At 47.5% G+C, this 18,334-nt stretch overlaps 1 protein-coding gene across 4 annotated transcripts in view; it reads left to right on the top strand.

Annotated features, from left to right (window-relative positions):
- The first annotated feature begins 1,260 nt into the window (after positions 1-1,260).
- The window catches only part of LOC116437139 (butyrophilin subfamily 2 member A2-like), a 32,159-nt gene continuing 15,085 nt past the window's right edge, over positions 1,261-18,334 (top strand). The window contains exons 1-6 of one of the 4 annotated variants that reach the window (XM_032094700.1): positions 1,261-1,530; positions 1,778-1,843; positions 13,247-13,345; positions 13,871-14,230; positions 15,527-15,802; positions 16,160-16,246. In XM_032094700.1, coding sequence (XP_031950591.1) covers positions 13,285-13,345; positions 13,871-14,230; positions 15,527-15,802; positions 16,160-16,246 — 784 coding nt within the window. In that variant the 5' untranslated portion in view covers positions 1,261-1,530; positions 1,778-1,843; positions 13,247-13,284. Of the gene's footprint in view, positions 1,531-1,777; positions 1,844-12,956; positions 13,346-13,870; positions 14,231-15,526; positions 15,803-16,144; positions 16,247-18,334 lie in introns of those variants that run through there. The other 3 variants (XM_032094698.1, XM_032094701.1, XM_032094699.1) reach the window with 3 other exon arrangements.

Genomic DNA, 18,334 nt, shown 5'->3' with positions numbered 1-18,334 from the left:
ACTCCTGATCCTATGGAAAGACATTATAAGCTGTTTTTACATGAAGTAAGCAGAGGATCCTATGATCAGAACCAGGGAGACCCTGCATCCAGCTGGGAGAAGGAGAGGGACAAACAGTTTTACTGGAGTGTGTGCATCTGATGGCCTGGCACAGCAGCCCCACCAGAGTACAAAGTTCCAGCAGACACTGGGGCACAGAGTACCCCAACAACATCAGGCTACAGAGGGGTAGAACCTGTCTGTACTTCTGGAGTGATGTAGGATCCCAGCAAGTGACTGTAATGGAGGCTGGAATCAGCCTGACTGGGAATGAGTGGCTCAAAGTGCCCCACTGTTACTGTCCCAGAGGCTCTGTGGATTCTTGGCAAAGGCCATCTAAGGAGAAGGGATTTCAGTTTTCTATAGCAGCTTCTCACAGGACTTATCCTCCAATGCTTGCATCAGTTTTGTTGCCACCCTTCAAGTACCTCCATATTCTTTTTAAACAGTGGGGCACATGAGGTGAGGCTGCAGCAACACTCAGTGCAGCAGGATCATTGCCTCTCTTTACTACTGGTTCTGATGTCTTTGATAAAACTTCTGCAGGGCTGCTCTGTAGCCACTCCTCTCCCAGTCTGTATTTTTCTCTGGCATTACTCTGCCCTAAGCGCAGATGTCAACACTTGTTCTTGTTGAATCTTATGCCTTTGACAATTGCCAAACACTCAAATCCATCCAGACCCCTCTGAAAAGCCTCCTGCCCCTCAAGAAACTCAGCAGCATCTCCAGTTTGGCATCATCAGCAAACTTGCTAATGGTACATTCAATTCCTGCACCCAAATCACTGATAAACACAAGGAACAGACATACTCTAGGACTGAGCCTGCAGGAACTCAGCTGGTGACTGTCCATCAGACAGAGGTAGCTGTATTTTCTACAACCCTGGAGCCCTGGCAATCAGGTAGTTCTTCACTTAGGGTACCATATACCAGTTTGTCTCACAGCTGGGCACCTTGTCCAGAAGGCTGATGTCAGGGTCACTATCACTATAACCCAGGAAAGCTTCATCCAGCACCTTTCTATCATGAGGCAGGTGACTTATCATAGGATATCAATTTAGTTAGAGAAGACTTTCCCAATATCAAATAATTTCTAGGGCAATGAGAAATACTTCTGACACAGTCTTTGAAGGAAGAAACAGCTGAGAAAAGTGACACTAAGGGGCAAGTTGAATGGGAATCCAAGAGTACTTCAGATGTCATCCTCTAGAAAAACAGAATTTCTCCCATTTCAAGTTGATTTCTCTAAAGGGTGACTGTAAGTTCCAGGAAAACCCCACCTTCATTCCCTAGGTAACCTGTCAACAAAAACATCAGTCTAACAGAATAATGATCCTTGATCTTCAAACAGAGCCACACCCTGAGTTAATCCTCCAGTGTTTAATTCTTCATTTTGGTTTCGTTCTTGAAAGTTATTTCCTTAAAGAGCTGATCAAAGTTCACATTTCATCTATAGATTGAAGACGTGGAGATCATTCTTACCTGACAACAGGTAAAATCTAGCTCTAATTCTAAAACAGGGCACATTTTGTGGGTGTTGAGTAGGATCTCTGCTTGTCTTAAACCTCTCATTGACATCGAAGCTCCATTTGCACTTAATTGCCTACATCACCAACACAGAGCCCTCATATAGCAGATGAGATGTGACCTTCAGGAAGCAAAGTGACTTTTAGGCAAAGAAACACCATATTTGAACTTCAGGATCTGATTCTTCTGTTCATTTTCCTTCCCTTCTGCAGCTGGAAATTTCTCTGGCAAGAAAATACCAGTCCCATATCAGTGCTCATCTTTGCTGACCGAGGCAGGTAAGCAGCTCTCTGTTGTTTCTTTCTCTCCTGAACAAGTGGTGAATGTGCTGCTGCTGTCGGGGTGGAAAGGAACCACTCTCTTCCCTTCACCCCAGCTGTATACCCAGGGCCCAGCGACCCCGAGGTGTCCTCAGGCAAAGGTGGCAAGAACTGGGGTCATCAGCAGCACAGCTGTTCCCAGAAGGTCTCAGAGATGAACTAAACATTATGGGGAATGAACTAAACATTATGGGGAATGGTCATTTGGGGGAAAAGTTGAGATATGGACTGGCCCTCTGGGTCTGGTGTTTGTTTCCCAAGGATCGTTCTGATGCTGTCCAGGGGGAGGTGGCAGAGCAGGAGAGAAGGGCGGAATTCCCCCTCTGGAAAGGGCTGTTGGGCCCAGGGACGCCCTTGGGGCAGGGCCTTGAGGCAAAGCAGGGCTGATGATAATGCTGGAACTTCCTTCTCAGAGAGCAAGGCTGGTCCCAAGTCTGGCCACTTGGAACTCTTTCCTGTTGGAAGCTTCAACAGTGTGAAACTGCCTTGATTTTATGGTAACTCAGGATGATGATAACTCCCAGAGCACCCAGGGGTCAGTTGCTCATACAGAAATGTTAACAAGCTTAAAATTTCTCAGTTAGTACCTTAAGTACCTTAAGTGATTGAGGTTGTCAGTTCATAAGCAGCAAACCTCAGGTCATCACAGCATTGTCTTTGTTTACCCATTAAATAATTCATCTCATAATTCCACCGTGTTCAGGGGTCTTTGCAGATCTCACAGGTGGTGCAGAGTCAATGTCATCCTCACTCAATTTTCTCCCCTTCTGGTCTAACACTGATTCTTGTCCTCAGTTAAACTGTGTCCCCGTGTGTCTGTTTAGCAGTGCTGAACATGAAGTTTTGAGGGATGGAGAAACTCCGCCTCTGTGTGTTTTTTGTTGTGTTGAGTTTTTTAGACCTGTGTTCTCATGGCAGGGCTGGTTGAGAGGGCTTTAAACTAGGTTTAAAGGGGTAAGGGGATGTGTTGGAGAGGATGAAAGTTTGGTAAGAAAGTTTCACAGATATGTAGGCTTGGCAGAAAGATCTCTGAATGTAGAAACTGAGGATGAGATAGAAATGGAAGCAAGTTTTGATATAGAGTAAAAGATGTTTTGCTGAAACACTGACCACTAAATAACTGAGAAGGCAAAGGTTGGAGATGAGATGGAAGGAGATTTTTAGGATTAGGACAAAGGTATGTGACTACAAACAAAGACATGTTTTTCACCAAGTAAATAAGTCTCAAGAAGAGCATAAGTAAATAGAAAACATGTTTTTACCAAAAAGAGAGATATGGCAGGCAAACAAGAAATGTCGATATAGCAACAAGAAGAGAGGTCTGAGAATTTCCCATTGTAAGCTTAAACTGTAACTTACTTACTCTTGTGATTGGATAATAATGACCATAATATGGTGATGGTAGTAGCTATGATAGGCTATAGGCAAATGTAAAGGTATTGGGTATGGTGCTTATTGGTTGTTATGTGTTAAGATACTCTGCAAAGAAAAGTATCTAATGCTTTGTAACTTGAACAGAAAGCGGCTTCAGGTATGCCCACAGCTGGAGCTGGCAGCTGTAGGGCTGGCTGTGGATACGCACTCCCTGAGCTGCTGTAACTTCGCCTATGCAATAAACAGCTTTCAAGAGAGCCGCCTGAAGTCCAGACACCCTTCATGAAACTTTCTCCTATAGGGATGAAACCAGGCTGTCCAGAGATGAACCTAAGCATGATAAACCAGAGTCAGGTGAAGTCAGCAGCCCAGCTGAAGTTCATGTACACTAATGCAAGCAGCACGGGTAACAAACAAGAGGAGCTGGAAGCCATGGTACAGCAGCAAAGCTGTGATGTAGCTGCCATCATGGAAATGTGGTGGGATAATTCGCGTGACTGGAGGGCTGCAATGGATGGCCACAGGCTCTTCAGAAGAGACAGGAGAGGGAGAAAAGGTGGAGGAGTGGCTCTGTATAGGAGAGAGTCCCTTGACATTACAGAACTTGTGGTCAATAATGGTAAGGTCAAGTGCCTATGGGTAGGAATCAGGAGAAAGGCCAACAAGGCCAACATCCTGGTGGGAGTCTGTTACAGACCACCCAACCAGGATGAAGAGGTGGATGTGTTATTCTATAAGCAGCTGGAGGATGTTTCAAGATCACCAGCCCTTGTTCTTGTGAGAGACTTTAACTTGACAGGTATCTGCTGGGAACTCAACACAGCAGAGAAGAGGCATTCTAGGAGGTTCTTAGGAGGAGAACTTCTTGTCACAGCTGGTGAGTGAGCCTACCAGGGGTGAGGCCCTCCCAGACCTGCTGTTTACAAACAGAGAAGGGCTGGTGGGAGATGTGGTGGTCCGAGGCTGTCTGGGGTACAGTGACCATGAAATAATAGAATTCTCAACATTCAGTGAAACAAGGAGGGGCATCAACAAAACTTCCACTCTGGACTTCCAGAGAGTGGACTTCAGCCTACTCAAGAGACTGATTTGTAGAGCATCTTGGGAAACAGCCCTTAAAAAGAGCATCCAGGAAAGATGAACATACTTCAAGAAAGAAATCTTGATGACACAGGAGCATCCTGTCCCTATGTGCTGAAAGATGAGCTGGTGTGGAAGACGACCGACCTGGATGGGCAGGGAGATTTTGAAGGAACTAAGGGGGAAAAAAAGGCGTATCATCTTTGGAAAGAGGGGCAGGTAACTCAGGAAGTGTTTAAGGATGTTGTTAGGTTATGCAGAAAGAAAATTAGAGAGGCTAAAGCTCAATTGGAATTTAATCTGGCTGCTTCTGTAAAGAACAATTATAGGAGAAAGTTTCACGAAGGATGTCTGGACTTCAGGTGGCTCTCTTGAAAGCTGTTTATTGCATAGGCGAAGTTACAGCAGTTCAGGGAGTGGGTATCCAGAGCCAGCCCTACAGCTGCCAGCTCCAGCTGTGGGCATACCTGAAGCCACTTGCTGTTCAAGTTACAAAGCATTAGATACTTTTCTTTGCTGAGTATCTTAACACATAACAACCAAGAAGCACCATACCCAATACCTTTACATTTGCCTATAGCCTATCATAACTACTACCATCACCATATTTTAGTCATTATTATCCAATCTCAAGAGTAAGTAAGTTACAGTTTAAGCTTACAATGGGAAATTCTCAGACCTCTCTTCTTGTTGCTACATCGACATTTCTTGTTTGCCTGCCATATCTCTCTTTTTGGTAAAAACATGTTTTCTATTTACTTATGCTCTTCTTGAGACTTATTTACTTGGTGAAAAACATGTCTTTGTTTGTAGTCACATACCTTTGTCCTAATCCTAAAAATCTCCTTCCATCTCATCTCCAACCTTTGCCTTCTCAGTTATTTAGTGGTCAGTGTTTCAGCAAAACATCTTTTACTCTATATCAAAACTTGCTTTCATTTCTACCTCATCCTCAGTTTCTACATTCAGAGATCTTTCTGCCAAGCCTACATATCTGTGAAACTTTCTTACCGAACTTTCATCCTCTCCAACAGACAATAAAAAGCATTTCCCTATATACTTTCCTAGCAAAAGGAGGAGCAAGGAAAACTTCCATTCTTTATTGGACTTAGGGGGGAATATAGTTACCAGAGAGGAGGAAAAGGCTGAGGTACTTCACACCTTCTTTGCCTCAATTTTCAACAATAAGACAGAGTGTCCTCAGGACAACTAGCCGCGAGCTAATAGATGGGGATGGGGAGCTGAATAGCCCCTCTGTAATCTAGGAGGAAGTAGTTAGAGACCTCCTGAGCCACTTAGATGCTCACAAGTCTATGGGACCAGATGGAATCCATCCTAGGGTGATGAGGGAGCTGGCAGAAGAGCTCATGAAGCCGCTCTACATCATTTATCATCAGTCTTGGCTCACTGGGTAGGCCCCAGAGGACTGGAGGTGGCAATGTGGTACTCATCCATTAGAAGGGCTGGAAGGAGGATCTGCGAAACTCCAGGCCTGTCAGCCTGACCTCAGTGGCAGGAAGGTTATAGGTGTTATATGTTATATGTTCTATAACAGATCACCCTGAGTGCCATCACACAGCACCTATAGGGTGACTGGGGGATCAGACCCAGCCAGCATGGGTTTAGGAGGGGCAGGTCTTGCCTGACCAACCTGATCTCCTTTTATTAAGAAGTGGCCAGCCTGGTGGACGTGGGAAAGGCTGCGGATGTGTCTACCTGGACTTCAGCAAAGCCTTTGACATCATCTCCCATAGCATTCTCCTGGAAAAGCTGCAACCCATGGCTTGGACAGATGCATCTTTGCTGGGTTAAGAACTGGCTAGTGGCTGGGCCCAGAGAGTGATGGGGATGGTGCTGCATCCAGTTGGTGGCCAGTCACTGATGGTGTCCCCCAGCAATCAGTGTTGGGGCCAGTCCTGTTTAATATCTTCATTCATGATCTGTATAAGGGGATCGAGTCTACCATTAGCAAATATGCAGATGACACCAAGATGGGTGGAAGCATTGATCTGTTGGAGGGTAAGAGGGCTCTGCAAAGGGATGTGGACAGGCTGGATAGATGGGCCAAATCAAAAGATAATGAGATTCAAGAAGACCAAGTGGCAGGTCCTGCACTTTGGCCACGACAGCCCCTGCAGCACTACAGGCTGGGGACAGAGTGGCTGGACAGCAGCCAGGCAGAAAGGGACCTGGGGGTACTGGTTGACAGCTGACTGAACATGAGCCAGCGATGTGCCCAGGTGGCCAAAAAGGCCAGTGGCATCCTGACTTGGATCAGGAACACTGTGGCCAGCAGGACCAGGGAAGTGATTCTTGCCCTCTACTTGGCACTGGTGAGGCCGCACCATGAGTGCTGTGTCCAGTTCTGGGCCCCTCAATTTGGGAAGAATGTTGAGATGTTCCAGCACATCCAGAGAAGGGCAACAAGGCTGGTGAAGGGTCTGAAACACAAGTCCTGTGAGAAGCCGCTAAGGGGGCTGGGGTTGCTTAGCTTGGAGAAGAGGAGGCTCAGGGGAGACCTCATCACACTCTACAACTACCTGTAGTCAGGTGAGGGTCCGTCTCTTCTCCCAGGCAACCAGCAGTAGGGCAAGAAGACACAGTCTTAAGCTGCACCAGGGGAGATTTAGGTTGGACGTTAGGAAAAGTTTTTCTCAGAAAGGGTGATTGGGCATTGGAATGAGCTGCCCATGGAGGTGGTGGAGTCACTGTCCCTGGAGGTGTTTAAGAAAAGACTGGATGTGGCACTTGGTGCCATGGTCTAGTTGACAAGGTGGCGTTGGATCAAAGGTTGGAGTCAATGATCTTAAAGGTCTTCTCCAACCTCGTTGATTCTGTGGTTCCATATCTTCTTTGGAAAAGCATTCAACTTGTTTGGGAATGTGGTTTTGTCCTCCAAAGGAACTAATGACTTGTCAGGCAGTGAGAGATCTTTTAGGCCTTCCTTGGATGACAGGAGAATTTTGTAAAAGCTGGATGTAAAAAGACCATGATATTTGTGAGAAGTTTCAGTGTTGCTAAACAAGGTGTGTAAGATCTCAGCATGTTCTGGCTGGAGTTCCTGAGTCAGATGTTCCTGACTTGTGACATTTTCCATTTCTAAGCCTCCAGCAGCTGATCCAGAGGGGAACAGGTATCTCCAAGTCCTGTGTCACATCTGCCCCTCCCCAAATACCTGGTCTAGTATCACAACTCTAATAATATCCAAAACAGCCCCTGAGACCTCTTTTTAAGTGACTGAGGAGCAGCCCCCATATCTCTAATCAAGATAAAACTCTTTCCCATATTAGATCTCCAAACTAATGCCTCCAACAAAATTCCATATGGCCTCATGTGATAACTGTCTGCAAATCATGAACTTAGTGTGTGTCCAAGCCCATGAAAACCCCTGTGCAGTAGAAAGAGCAGAATTTGACATGACAGTTTCTAAAATTTTGTGCCAGTTTCATATTCAGTGCCCTGAGCTGTCTGTGTGGTTTATGGACATGTGGTTGGTGGCTGTGGCCATCTCAGCCCAAGACCCTTGGCTTCATGAATGATGTGAGACTTGATGGTGATTTAACACCAGATGGCCAAGAAGTACCACACAGGTGCTCATTCACTCCCTGGTGCCCTAGAGCCCCTTGGAAAGCTAAACCTTGTTGGCTGAGATAAGAAGAACTTGAAGCAAAGTAAAATAAACAATGGCAATAACAAAAAGATGAATTGTGTTGAAAAGGAGAGAGGGAGAGAGAGAAAGAGAGAGAGAGAGGAAAAAAACCCAAGTGATGTCCAATGTAATTGCTTGCCAGCCACAGACTGATGCCCAGCCTGTACTCGAGCACTGATCAACCCCCTTCCAGCCAACTTCCCACAGTTTACACAAAAGGCATGGTGTTCTGTGGTCTGGAATATTCCCCTGGTCAGTTTGGGTCAGCTGTCTTGTCTGTACTTCTTCCTCACTTCTTATGCACCTGCTTGCTGGCAGAGGAAAAGACATTGAAAAATCCTTGACCTGGGGTGAACACAATGGAGCAACAACCTTATCAACATTGTTCTCATCTTGAATCCAAAACACAGCCCTGGACCAGCTACTTGGGAACAAAACACCTCTATCCCACCTGAAACCAGAACAGAGAACTCACAGTGCTCATTTACCTCCATGCACCATAAATAGAGCTCAGAGCAACCAGCTAAGAGCCTGTGCTATGGAGATCAGAGACATGAACCCCCATCTTAGTGATCTATGATGAATTTGAAGAAATATCTCTGGGAGTCCCTGTCTCTCCTTGGGAAGTGAAGAGGGAGAATTTGTTATTAAAACCATGTGAATTCAACACTTGCCCTGTCACTGCTCTTTATCTGTCTGCCTTGATCCACCACCATGCCTGTTCTAACAGCATCCAATTTAGTCACATCAGATGTAGCTGTGAGGCCTGTAGGTCATCTTCTCTTCCAGACACTGCAGTGAAGGGTGATTGACTCCTGCTTGGAAGTCATCAGGATGCCTCAGCTTCTTTACTGCTCATTAAACATGGAATGTTAAACATTAATAAACTAATAAAGATATCACACCAAAAGTGTTGCTATGGGGACTGAGGTCAGGAACATCCTGGAAATGTGAAAATGCACTGAGAGAGCCAGAGCCAGAGAAGGGCAGGATCTTTAGTGCAGTGCAGCAAAACTGACCCTGGTGCAGCTCCCTAAATGATTTCGGGTTTGTTCTGGAGCTGATGCACTGTCACTCTGCAGTCTAATTTTTTCCAGAGAGTGGTAACTTTGGGATAGCAAGTGCCATGGATTGCCCTTTCTCCAAATGTAGGCTTGGGAGGGGATAAACTTTTCTTCCTCCTTTTCATCCCATTTCAGTGCATGGACAGAGAGACTCTTGTAACCCAGCCTTCCAGAAAGGCTGGACATATTTTAAGGAAGAAATCTTGAAGGTGTAGGAGCAAACTGTCCCTATGTGCTGAAGGAGACAGATCTGGCTGAATGGGGAGCTTTTGCAAGAAGTCAAGATAAAAAAGATGGTGTATGACCTTTAGAAAAAGGGGCAGGCACCTCAGGAAGAATACAAGCATGTCATTAAGTCATGTAAAAAGAAAATTAGAAAGACAAAAGCTCAGTCAGAACTCAAAGTGGCCACTGCTTCTAAAAGACAGTAAAAAGTGTTTTTATAAATATATCAACAACAAAAGGAGGACCAAGGAAAATCTCCATTCTTTATTGGATGTAGGGGAAATAGTATCACCAACAATGAAGAAAAGGCTGAGGTTCCCAATGCCTTCTCTGCCTCATTCTTTAACAGTAAGACCTCTTATCCTCAGCACAAACCTGAACTGATAGACAGGAATGGGGAGCAGAATGGACTTCCTGTAACCCAGGGGGAAATAGTTAGTGACCTATTGAGCCACTTAGACTCCCACAAATCTATGTGATCATACGGGATTCACCTGAGGGTGGTGAGGGAGCTGGTGGAAGAGCTTACCAAGCTATTCTGCATCATTTATCATCAGTTCTGGCTCACAGGGGAGGTCCCAGATGACTGGAGGTGCCAGTGTGATGCCCATCCTCAAGAGGGGCTGAGGAGGTTCCAGAAAACTCCAGGCCTGTCAGCCTGACCTCAGTGCTTGGCAAGGTTATAATACTAGCCTTGTTAGTATTACCTGCAAGGCAGATAATACTAACAGTGATCACACAGCACATACAAGACAACCAGAGAATCAGGCCCAGCCAGCCTGGGCTTAGGAAGGGCAGGTCCTGCTTGACCAAACTGATCTCCTTTTATGACCAGGTGACCCATCTGGTGCATGAGGAAAGGCTGTGGATGTGTCTACCTGGACTTCAGCAAAGCCTTCAACAGTCTTCCACAGTCTTTCCTGGAGAAGCTGCAGCCCACAGCTTGGACAGGTGCATCTTCACTGGGTTAAGAGCTGACTGCAGGCTGGGCCCAGACAGTGGTGGGAATGGTGCTGCACGCAGCTGTTGTCTGGTCACCAGTGGCTTCCCCCAGGGATCAGTCATGTTTAATATCTTTATTGATGATCTGATGAGGAGATTGAATGTACCCTCAGTAAATTTGTAGATGACACCAAGTTGGGTGGGAGCATTGATCCGCTGGAGGGTGGGAAGGCTCTGCAGAGGGATCTAGACAGGCTGGATCAATGGACCAAGACCAGCAGCATGAGGTTCAACAAGACCAAGAGCTGGGTCATACAATTTGGCCTCAACAACTCCCTGCAGCCCTGGCTGGGGGCAGAGTGGAAAGTGGCCAAGCAGATAAGGACCTCAGAGTACTGGTCAACAGCGTCTGAACATGGCCCAGGTAGGCAAGAAGACCAATGTCATCCTGGTTTGTATAAGGAATAGCATGGCAGCAGGACTAGGGTAGAGATTTTCCCACTGTACTTGGCACTAGTGAGGCCACACCCCGAGTGCTGTGTCAAGTTCTAGGCCCATCAATTCAGCAGGACATTGAGGTGCTGGAGCGAGTCCAGAGAGAAGGGCAGTGAATCTAGTGAGGGGTCTGGAGCACATGTCCAATGAGGAGTGGCTGAGAGCATTGTGGTTCTTTAACCTAGTGTAGTGTGTTGGCTGGATGCCATATACCCACCAAAGCTGCTCTATCACTGCCCTTCTCAGCTGGACAGGGGAAAGAAAATATAGTGAAAGATTCAGGAGTTACTGACCAGGAGATATCACTCACCAAATACTGTCAAGACAAAACAGACTCGGGGATATTAATAGGATTTATTACTAAATAAAGCAGGGCAGGGCAATGAGAAGTAAAATTAATCTTAAAAACACCTTCCCCCCACCCTTCCCTCCTTCCCAGCTCTACCTCCTCCCCACAGTGGCACAGGGAGATGGGGAATGGAAGTTATGGTCAATTCATCACACCTTGTTCTTGACTCTGCTCAGGGAGAGGAGTCAGAATCCTTCCTCTGCTCCAGTGTGGGGTCCCTCCCATGGCAGACACTTTTCCACAGACTTCTCCAGTGTGTGTCCTTCCCACAGGCAACAGTTCTCCGTGAACTGTTGCAATGTGGGTCACTCTTCCATGGGGTCAGTTCTTCAGGTACAGTCTGCTCCAGCATGGGTCACCCACAGGGTCACAAGTCCTACCAGGACCCTGCTCCAGCACGGGCTTCCCAAGGGGTCACAGCCTCTCTTAGGCATCCATCTGCTCTACTGTGGGGCTCTTCCAAGGGTTGAAGGTGGATCTCTGCACCCTATGCCCTCCACGGGCTGCAGGGGCACAGCTGCCTCACCATGAGCTTCCCCATGGAATCTCAGGGGAATTCCTGCTCCAGTGTCTGGAGCGCCTCCTGCCCATCTTTTTGCACTACCTGGCTGTCTGCAGAGCTGTTTCTCACATACTTTCAGCCCACTCTTCTCTGGCCTCAATTACATCTGCACAAAACTTTCTTTTCCTTCTTAAATATGTTATCACAGAGGCATCACCACAATCTGTTCAGAGCTCAGCCTTAGGCAGCGGTGGGCCTGTCCTGGAGCCAGCTGGCATTGGTTCTGTTGGACTTGGGGGAAGAAGCTTCTGGAAGCTTCTCACAGAAGGCACTCCCTGTAACCCCCCTGCTACCAAAACCCACCCACACAAAGTCAACACACCTGGAGAAGGGGTGACCTTATCACTCTCTATAACTACCAAAAAGGAAATTGTAGCAAGCTGGGGGTTGGTTTCTTCTGCAAGAAAACTAGCAAAAGGTCAAGAGGAAATTCAAGCCTTAAGTTGTGCCAGGGAGGTTCGGGTTGGATGTCAGGAAGAATTTCTTCACTGAAAGGCTGGTCAGGCATTGGAACAGGCTACCCAGGGAGGTGGTGGAGTCAACATCCTCGAAGTGTTCAAGAAAAGACTGAATGTGGCGCTAAGTGCCATGGTCTAGTTGTCAAAGTGGTCTTCAATTAAAGGTTGGACTTGATGATCTCAGAGGTCTTTTCCAACCTAAAGATTCTGTGATTCTTTGATTCCAAACCAAAGATTTAAGCTACTGTGCCCCTTAAATTTCACAGCAGGAAGTGAGGACTGGGTTGAATTTTCTCTTGCATCCCCTGTCATAGCTTCCTGGGAGCATATGTCTTGGAGTGACTTTATGATGCTGTATCCCCCTGTTGCCTGCTCTATGCACAGACGTGAATCCTGTGCCTTTCTGTGCCTGTAAGGCAGACTTGAGAGGCCGGGGGAAGGCAGTGGAATTCCTTCAGCGGCTGTGTTCAAAAACACAGATAACTCGCCGGCTCTTCTCCTCAGCTCTCAGCTTCTGCAGCAGGGAAGAGAGTTACACGGCATTGCTTTTTAGCTAGCTTCTCATTCATTAGCTGAGGAAAAAGGTTTTCCTGGGACTTCGGCTTCTTCTCTTCTGGACTGTTCAGCAACACCAGAACATCACTGGGATGTCCTACACTACAGCCCAGAGGGGCCCACGCAGAATCCCAGCTCCGGAGAGGGCAGAGCCACACCCAAAGAAAAGACTTTGAAATCTTTCCAGGTCTTCTCCACAGTGAGAAGTTTTATTATTTAGCATTATTAATTCTTTTTTCCATGCCTGCATGGATTTTGCTTTTTAAGTAAATAGGGTTTTTTTCACTTTCCTCCAAGGAATTTCTTTCCGAACCTGGTTGGGGAGGGGCTGCTGAAATCTGCCTTCTATTAGAGGATATGTTCATTTTGGACATTTCCTCCAATTTGTCTCAAACCAAGACAGCATATTAGACTGAAATTCCCAGAAGCCGCAGGGGTAACTAAGATCTCTGGAAAGGCACAAGTTTTCTTGAGGTCTGAACTCAAACTTTTGAGCACTTGGCACCTTCAGAAGTCACAGCTGGTGCCAGGTGCCAGGTGAGAGAGATCAGAGGGCTTTGGGACAGGATTTCCCTTCTTTGCTCACTTCCCTTCTGTGCCTGTTCCAGGTCAGCTGCGGGATCATCCCACCCCGGGGACTGCAGGGATGGAGCAGAGGAGATGGCTCCTGTTGGCTCTGGCCCTGCTTCTGGCCATCCCTGTCTCAGGTAACGCTTCCAGGAGCTGTTCTGCTCCTTTCTGGGGGATTCCAGCCTGCAGATGATCAGAAGTGCAGGAGCTGAGGGTCATGGTCTCCTGAGCAGCCCTGATTTGAAGTCCACAAGAGCCAGAGCTGCCCTGCCCCTCTGCTCTTGGGGAATCCAGCCCTTTGCAGCCGGAGTTTCTCTCCCTTGGTGGAGCTGGGGAAGCCCTAAGCCAAGGCAGCTCTGCCCTGTCCAGCCCTCCCCAGTGCCAGGAGCATTTCCCTGCCTGCGTGGGCAGTTGGCATTGGCACAGCTGCCCCGCTGCTGGTGGCACAGGGCTGCAAAGGGGCAGGGACAGCTGGGAAGCTGCATGGAATGGCTCTGGACATGCTCTTATGCATTTATTTTTTCTTTTTCCCCAAATAATCCCATCCTGTACAACTTCCATCATCCTGTTTTCTCCCTCTAATCTATTTACTTTCAGTTGTTCCCCACTATTACTCCTAGACCTGTTTCCTTCACACCAGTACATTTTCTGATTGATTTCAGCCAGATGCTCACTCACAGACAATTTTAAGCTCACCTCTCCTGAGAAAGTAGTTGGAATTGTCGGCCAGGATACAATCCTTCCTTGCACCATCTCCTCCACAAAGCCACTGGACAACCCCCAAGTGCACTGGATAAAAATCACAGATGGGCACACAGAGGACATCTACCCACATGGGCAGTTTGGGGGCGAACCAATGCAGAAATACTGTGGGAGAACATCAGTGCCAGGAGATGGATTTGCCACTGGGAACGTGTCCCTGACACTGAAGAATGTCCAACCAGCAGATGAAGGAATCTACAGTTGCATTGTGACATCCAGGGACTGGAGCACTGATACATCCACCAAGCTCAGCATTGCAGGTTGGAGACTTTCTGGGCTGGGTGGGGAAGGGGGGATGCTCTTACAGAGGGAAAAGAGCTCTCTGAAAGGTCACTGTCCTCCAGCTGATGCTGCCTCATATGACCCAACACATCACCTCCCCACTCCCAGCAGCCCTTGGGCCACCTGTCAAGATGCTCTGCAAGCTCCATGCCCAGCCTGATCCCTGTTCTGACCCATGTGGGGCTGGCGAGCTGCAATAATCCCTGCTGGGGAGGTGTGAGCCCACCTGAGAGACCTCCAAGTGCTCAGCATCCCTGGCTGTGGGACTGAGGGAAATGGGGCCCTCCCTGTTGTGACTTCGCATTTGGGCTAAGGAGATGATCTGGGCTGCCAGTTCCCCCCAGCTGGACAGTGGGCACCGTTTGTGTGCAGGTATTGATAAAGCCAGGTGGAGCTGGTCAGCCTGGATTCACTGATCAAAAAGAGCATGGAATGACAGAATCAGGGAATCTTAGAATCACACGATAGTGTGAGTTGGAAGGGACTTAAAAGAATTTCTCATTTGAACTTCCCAGCCATGTGCAGGAACACCTTCCACTAGAGCAGATTATTCCAAGTGCTGTCCAACCTGGCCTTGAACGCTTTCAGGGATGGGACATCCACAGCTTCTCTGGGCAAACTGTGCCAGCGCCTCACTCTTAGTCAAGAATTTCTTCCTAACATCGAATCTAAATTTTCTCATCCAAAGGGGATTAGAGATGCTTTTGGGACAGGAGAGAGAAAAAGCTTCAAGACAATGCCCATTTCCTACTATTGCACTGGACAAATTCCTGTAAAATCCAGCTTTGACCAGGAGCGTGACTCATCAATGTGTGTGGTGCCTCCCACATCATCACACTGATGAAGCTTTGGCGCAGTCCCTCTCAGTGACCATCTCTGCCCACCTGTAGTGCTGGCATGGACTGGGGAGGTGAAAAAAGATGACCGGGCTTTAGTGCTCTGTGTCCTGCTTTACCAATCCTCAAACTTGGATGGGGCTCCCACAGAGTCATTCCGAAAGAAGAATACAAACCACACACCTTCTCCCTGCTGGCTCCATGAAATAGTGGTGAGCTTAGACACAAACCCATCCCAAACTGTAGCTCTTTCTCAGCCAAAGGAAATCTGGCATTTATGGCAGATGGAGTGTGGGATGACAGAAAGACCATTGGAAAGGTTGTGTGAAGGACTGACAGAAACTGGCAGAAAACGCTGGGTTAAGCAAGAGCTGTGAATCCAAGGAAGAGCTGCTTTCATGCCAACTTCTCCCACTAACAAACTCTCTTGCCTTTAAGGTACTGGGGAAGTGTTCATTGAAATTCAGGGCCCCCAAGGGCAAGGACTCGAGCTTGGCTGCAGATCACAGGGATGGCTCCCCAAACCTACTGTCCAGTGGGTTACTGAGGATGGACAGGGGCTCTCTGTGGACACTGAAATACACCAGGACAGTGAGAAACTCTTCAGTGTATGGAGTCGAGTCACAGTTACAGGAGAGCAAGTGGGAAAAGTCACCTGTCAAATCCTGAACCCTCTGCTGCAGGTGGAGAAGGAAACTACTGTGCTCCTCTCAGGTGAGTCCCATCATCCTGAGAAGTCTTTGCTGGAGGCTCATGGTCACAGGAGCCCTGTGAGGCCCTTCCCAGTGCCAGGGAAGGCAACAGCTCTCCAGTCCAGACAGACCCATCCTAGAGCATCACGGCGCACTGCAGGCAGGACAGGCTGCAGTGAGAAATGAGCAGGGTCCCTCCTGCCCCACAGGCTGTGCACATCCCGAGGGAAGGCAGGCTCTGCCCACCCGTGAAGAACTGGGACTATTTCTGCATTTATTTCCACAGAAACTCTTTGGGCAGGTGCTTAAGTTTGGGGGTAAGATTGAACATTGCCAGATGACACTCAGATAATTTTTTTCAAAGGTTCTGTTTTTCCAGGTGCATCTCAGTGGGTCTCTGCTTCCTGGATACAACTCCCTTTATTCCTTCTCACATTGGCTGCTGGTGCTGTTCTTGTATTTCGAGGTAAGGGCTCTTGGTTCACAGGACCTCATGTTTTCAGAAGCAAGGCTGCAGGATGTAATTTCTTAGCCTCTTGTAAGACTACTCTCTGACAAATAGGATGAAATACCATGTAGAGTCTGCTTCTGGCACACAGATGCATTAGCTTCCACTCAGCTGAAATGCTGAGTTCTCTTGCAGGTAGAAGTTTACCGTCTGTCACCCAGAGGCAGAAGGGCAATGCCTCCACAGGCAGGTGAGGGCTTGGGTGGACCATGGTATCTACAGGCAAGAGGAGGAAGGAGGATGGGATTGGGGGACTTTTCCTGGGGGGAATTAGAAGGGTCCCTTCCTCTGCCTCCATTGGTCTCATCCTCCCCCAAGCCTCCAGTGGAGCTCATTCATCACAGCTGGACCTTTTTCCCTGAAGTGTCAGTGGTGCCTCCCACCTTGGCAAGGGCCTCTCCAGAGATCTCTGCCTCTGCAGCCATGGCTGGAGACAGGTCCCCTTTCCCCAGTCCAGTGCCAGCTGTTCCAGCTCTGTGGTGTCCAAGGGCACAGCCATGCTCAGCCCTTTCTGGGGGAATTTATGGATGTGGTTCTCCTTCCTGGCTGGCAGCTGGAGCAGGGCCCAGCCAAGCCTGGAGAACCTGTGGCAGAGTGTCATGGCCAAGAGCCCAAACCAGCACTTCATTGCTGATTGCAAGGCAGGACTGACCCTTCCCCAAAAGCTGTACTGACCTCAGACCACTTGCCTCTCTCAAGCTCTGTGTCTCCAGCCTCATCTCTGCTTGTGTCTGTGTTGTGGTTTAGGAATGGAGCTCCCCAGTTCACTGCTCCCACTAAGACTCTCCCTAACCACACACTGTTCTCTCACTCCCCTATTCCTTCTCCATTCCTGCTGCAGCAGGATGGAGTTGAGAATTTGAGGCACAAAAGGTGAAGATCATGGTTTTAGATAAGAACAATTTATTTGAAACAGCAATGAGAGAAGAAAAAAAAAACCAGTAACAAGAACAATATTAATAACAAAATTGTACAAAAGAGAGAGCGATTCATATGCAAAATGCACACCAAGGACCCCATGACAACAAACAAATACAGGCTGACTTCCCCCTCTGCCCCTTTTTCTTGACCAGAAGGAACCCCTTTTCCCCAGAAGAGACAGTGTCCCTTTCCACTTCCCCTACTCCCTGCCAGTGATCTGAGTTTGTAACAAATAACATTAGGGTCCTGCTCATGCCCCTTCCCCAGACACTGCAAAAATTAACCCTGGCCTGGCCTGAACCAGGACATTTTCCAGCAGTTAGTCTATACCATCTACTATAGATAGATAGATATGAAAGTATACAAACACAGGTATCATCTCCATAGTCATCCCACCCAGATATCTGCTGAGTCCATTTAGTCCATGACTGTGGGTTCTATCTGTCCTAGATGTCTTCCAGGGCTGGAGGACTGGTGTGTTGTCAGCTGTTTTGCTGCATCAGGAGCACCCACCTGGTGTATCTAGAATGGTCCATGCTCATTGTCCAACGTAATTATGACAAACAATGGAAGCAGAGAAGGCTCCAGGCAGACTTTAGACACCCTTTGTTACACCTTGGATACTTAAATTCAGGGGTTAAACTCAAGGTTCCTTTATTCTAGCTAGCGCAAAGGAGGAATCCCCACCAGATATTCTCAAGATGTGAAAATCACAGAAGAGTTTACTGCAAAAATATAGAAGATTAAGGAAACTTTGGCAAAAGGATTAAATATAACACTAAATTCAACATGAAAGCACTTATAATAGCATCACTTAGCATTAATTTGGTATTAACTTCATTAACTTAGCAACTCAGAAACTTTTAAATCCTTAAGATACTAGGCTACCCACAAAGTTCCATGAAAAGAGAATTAGGAGAAGAGAGAGAGAAAGACAGAAAATATATAGAAAAACACAGATATAGATATCATAGGGTTCCGGCACGAGTCAGATCACAACTCTGAAGCAGCTGGCAGGATGCGGCAGCTGGGCACAGCATGGTCACCCCTTTTAAACCCTTGGCACCCTGTAGGCCCCGCCTTCTAGGTGGGACTTCTGGAACCTCAGCCAATCAGAGGCTGGAT

This window comes from Corvus moneduloides, chromosome 33, assembly GCF_009650955.1.
Source record: "Corvus moneduloides isolate bCorMon1 chromosome 33, bCorMon1.pri, whole genome shotgun sequence".
NCBI lineage: Eukaryota > Metazoa > Chordata > Aves > Passeriformes > Corvidae > Corvus > Corvus moneduloides.
This window is presented reverse-complemented; position numbering and strand designations above follow the sequence as displayed.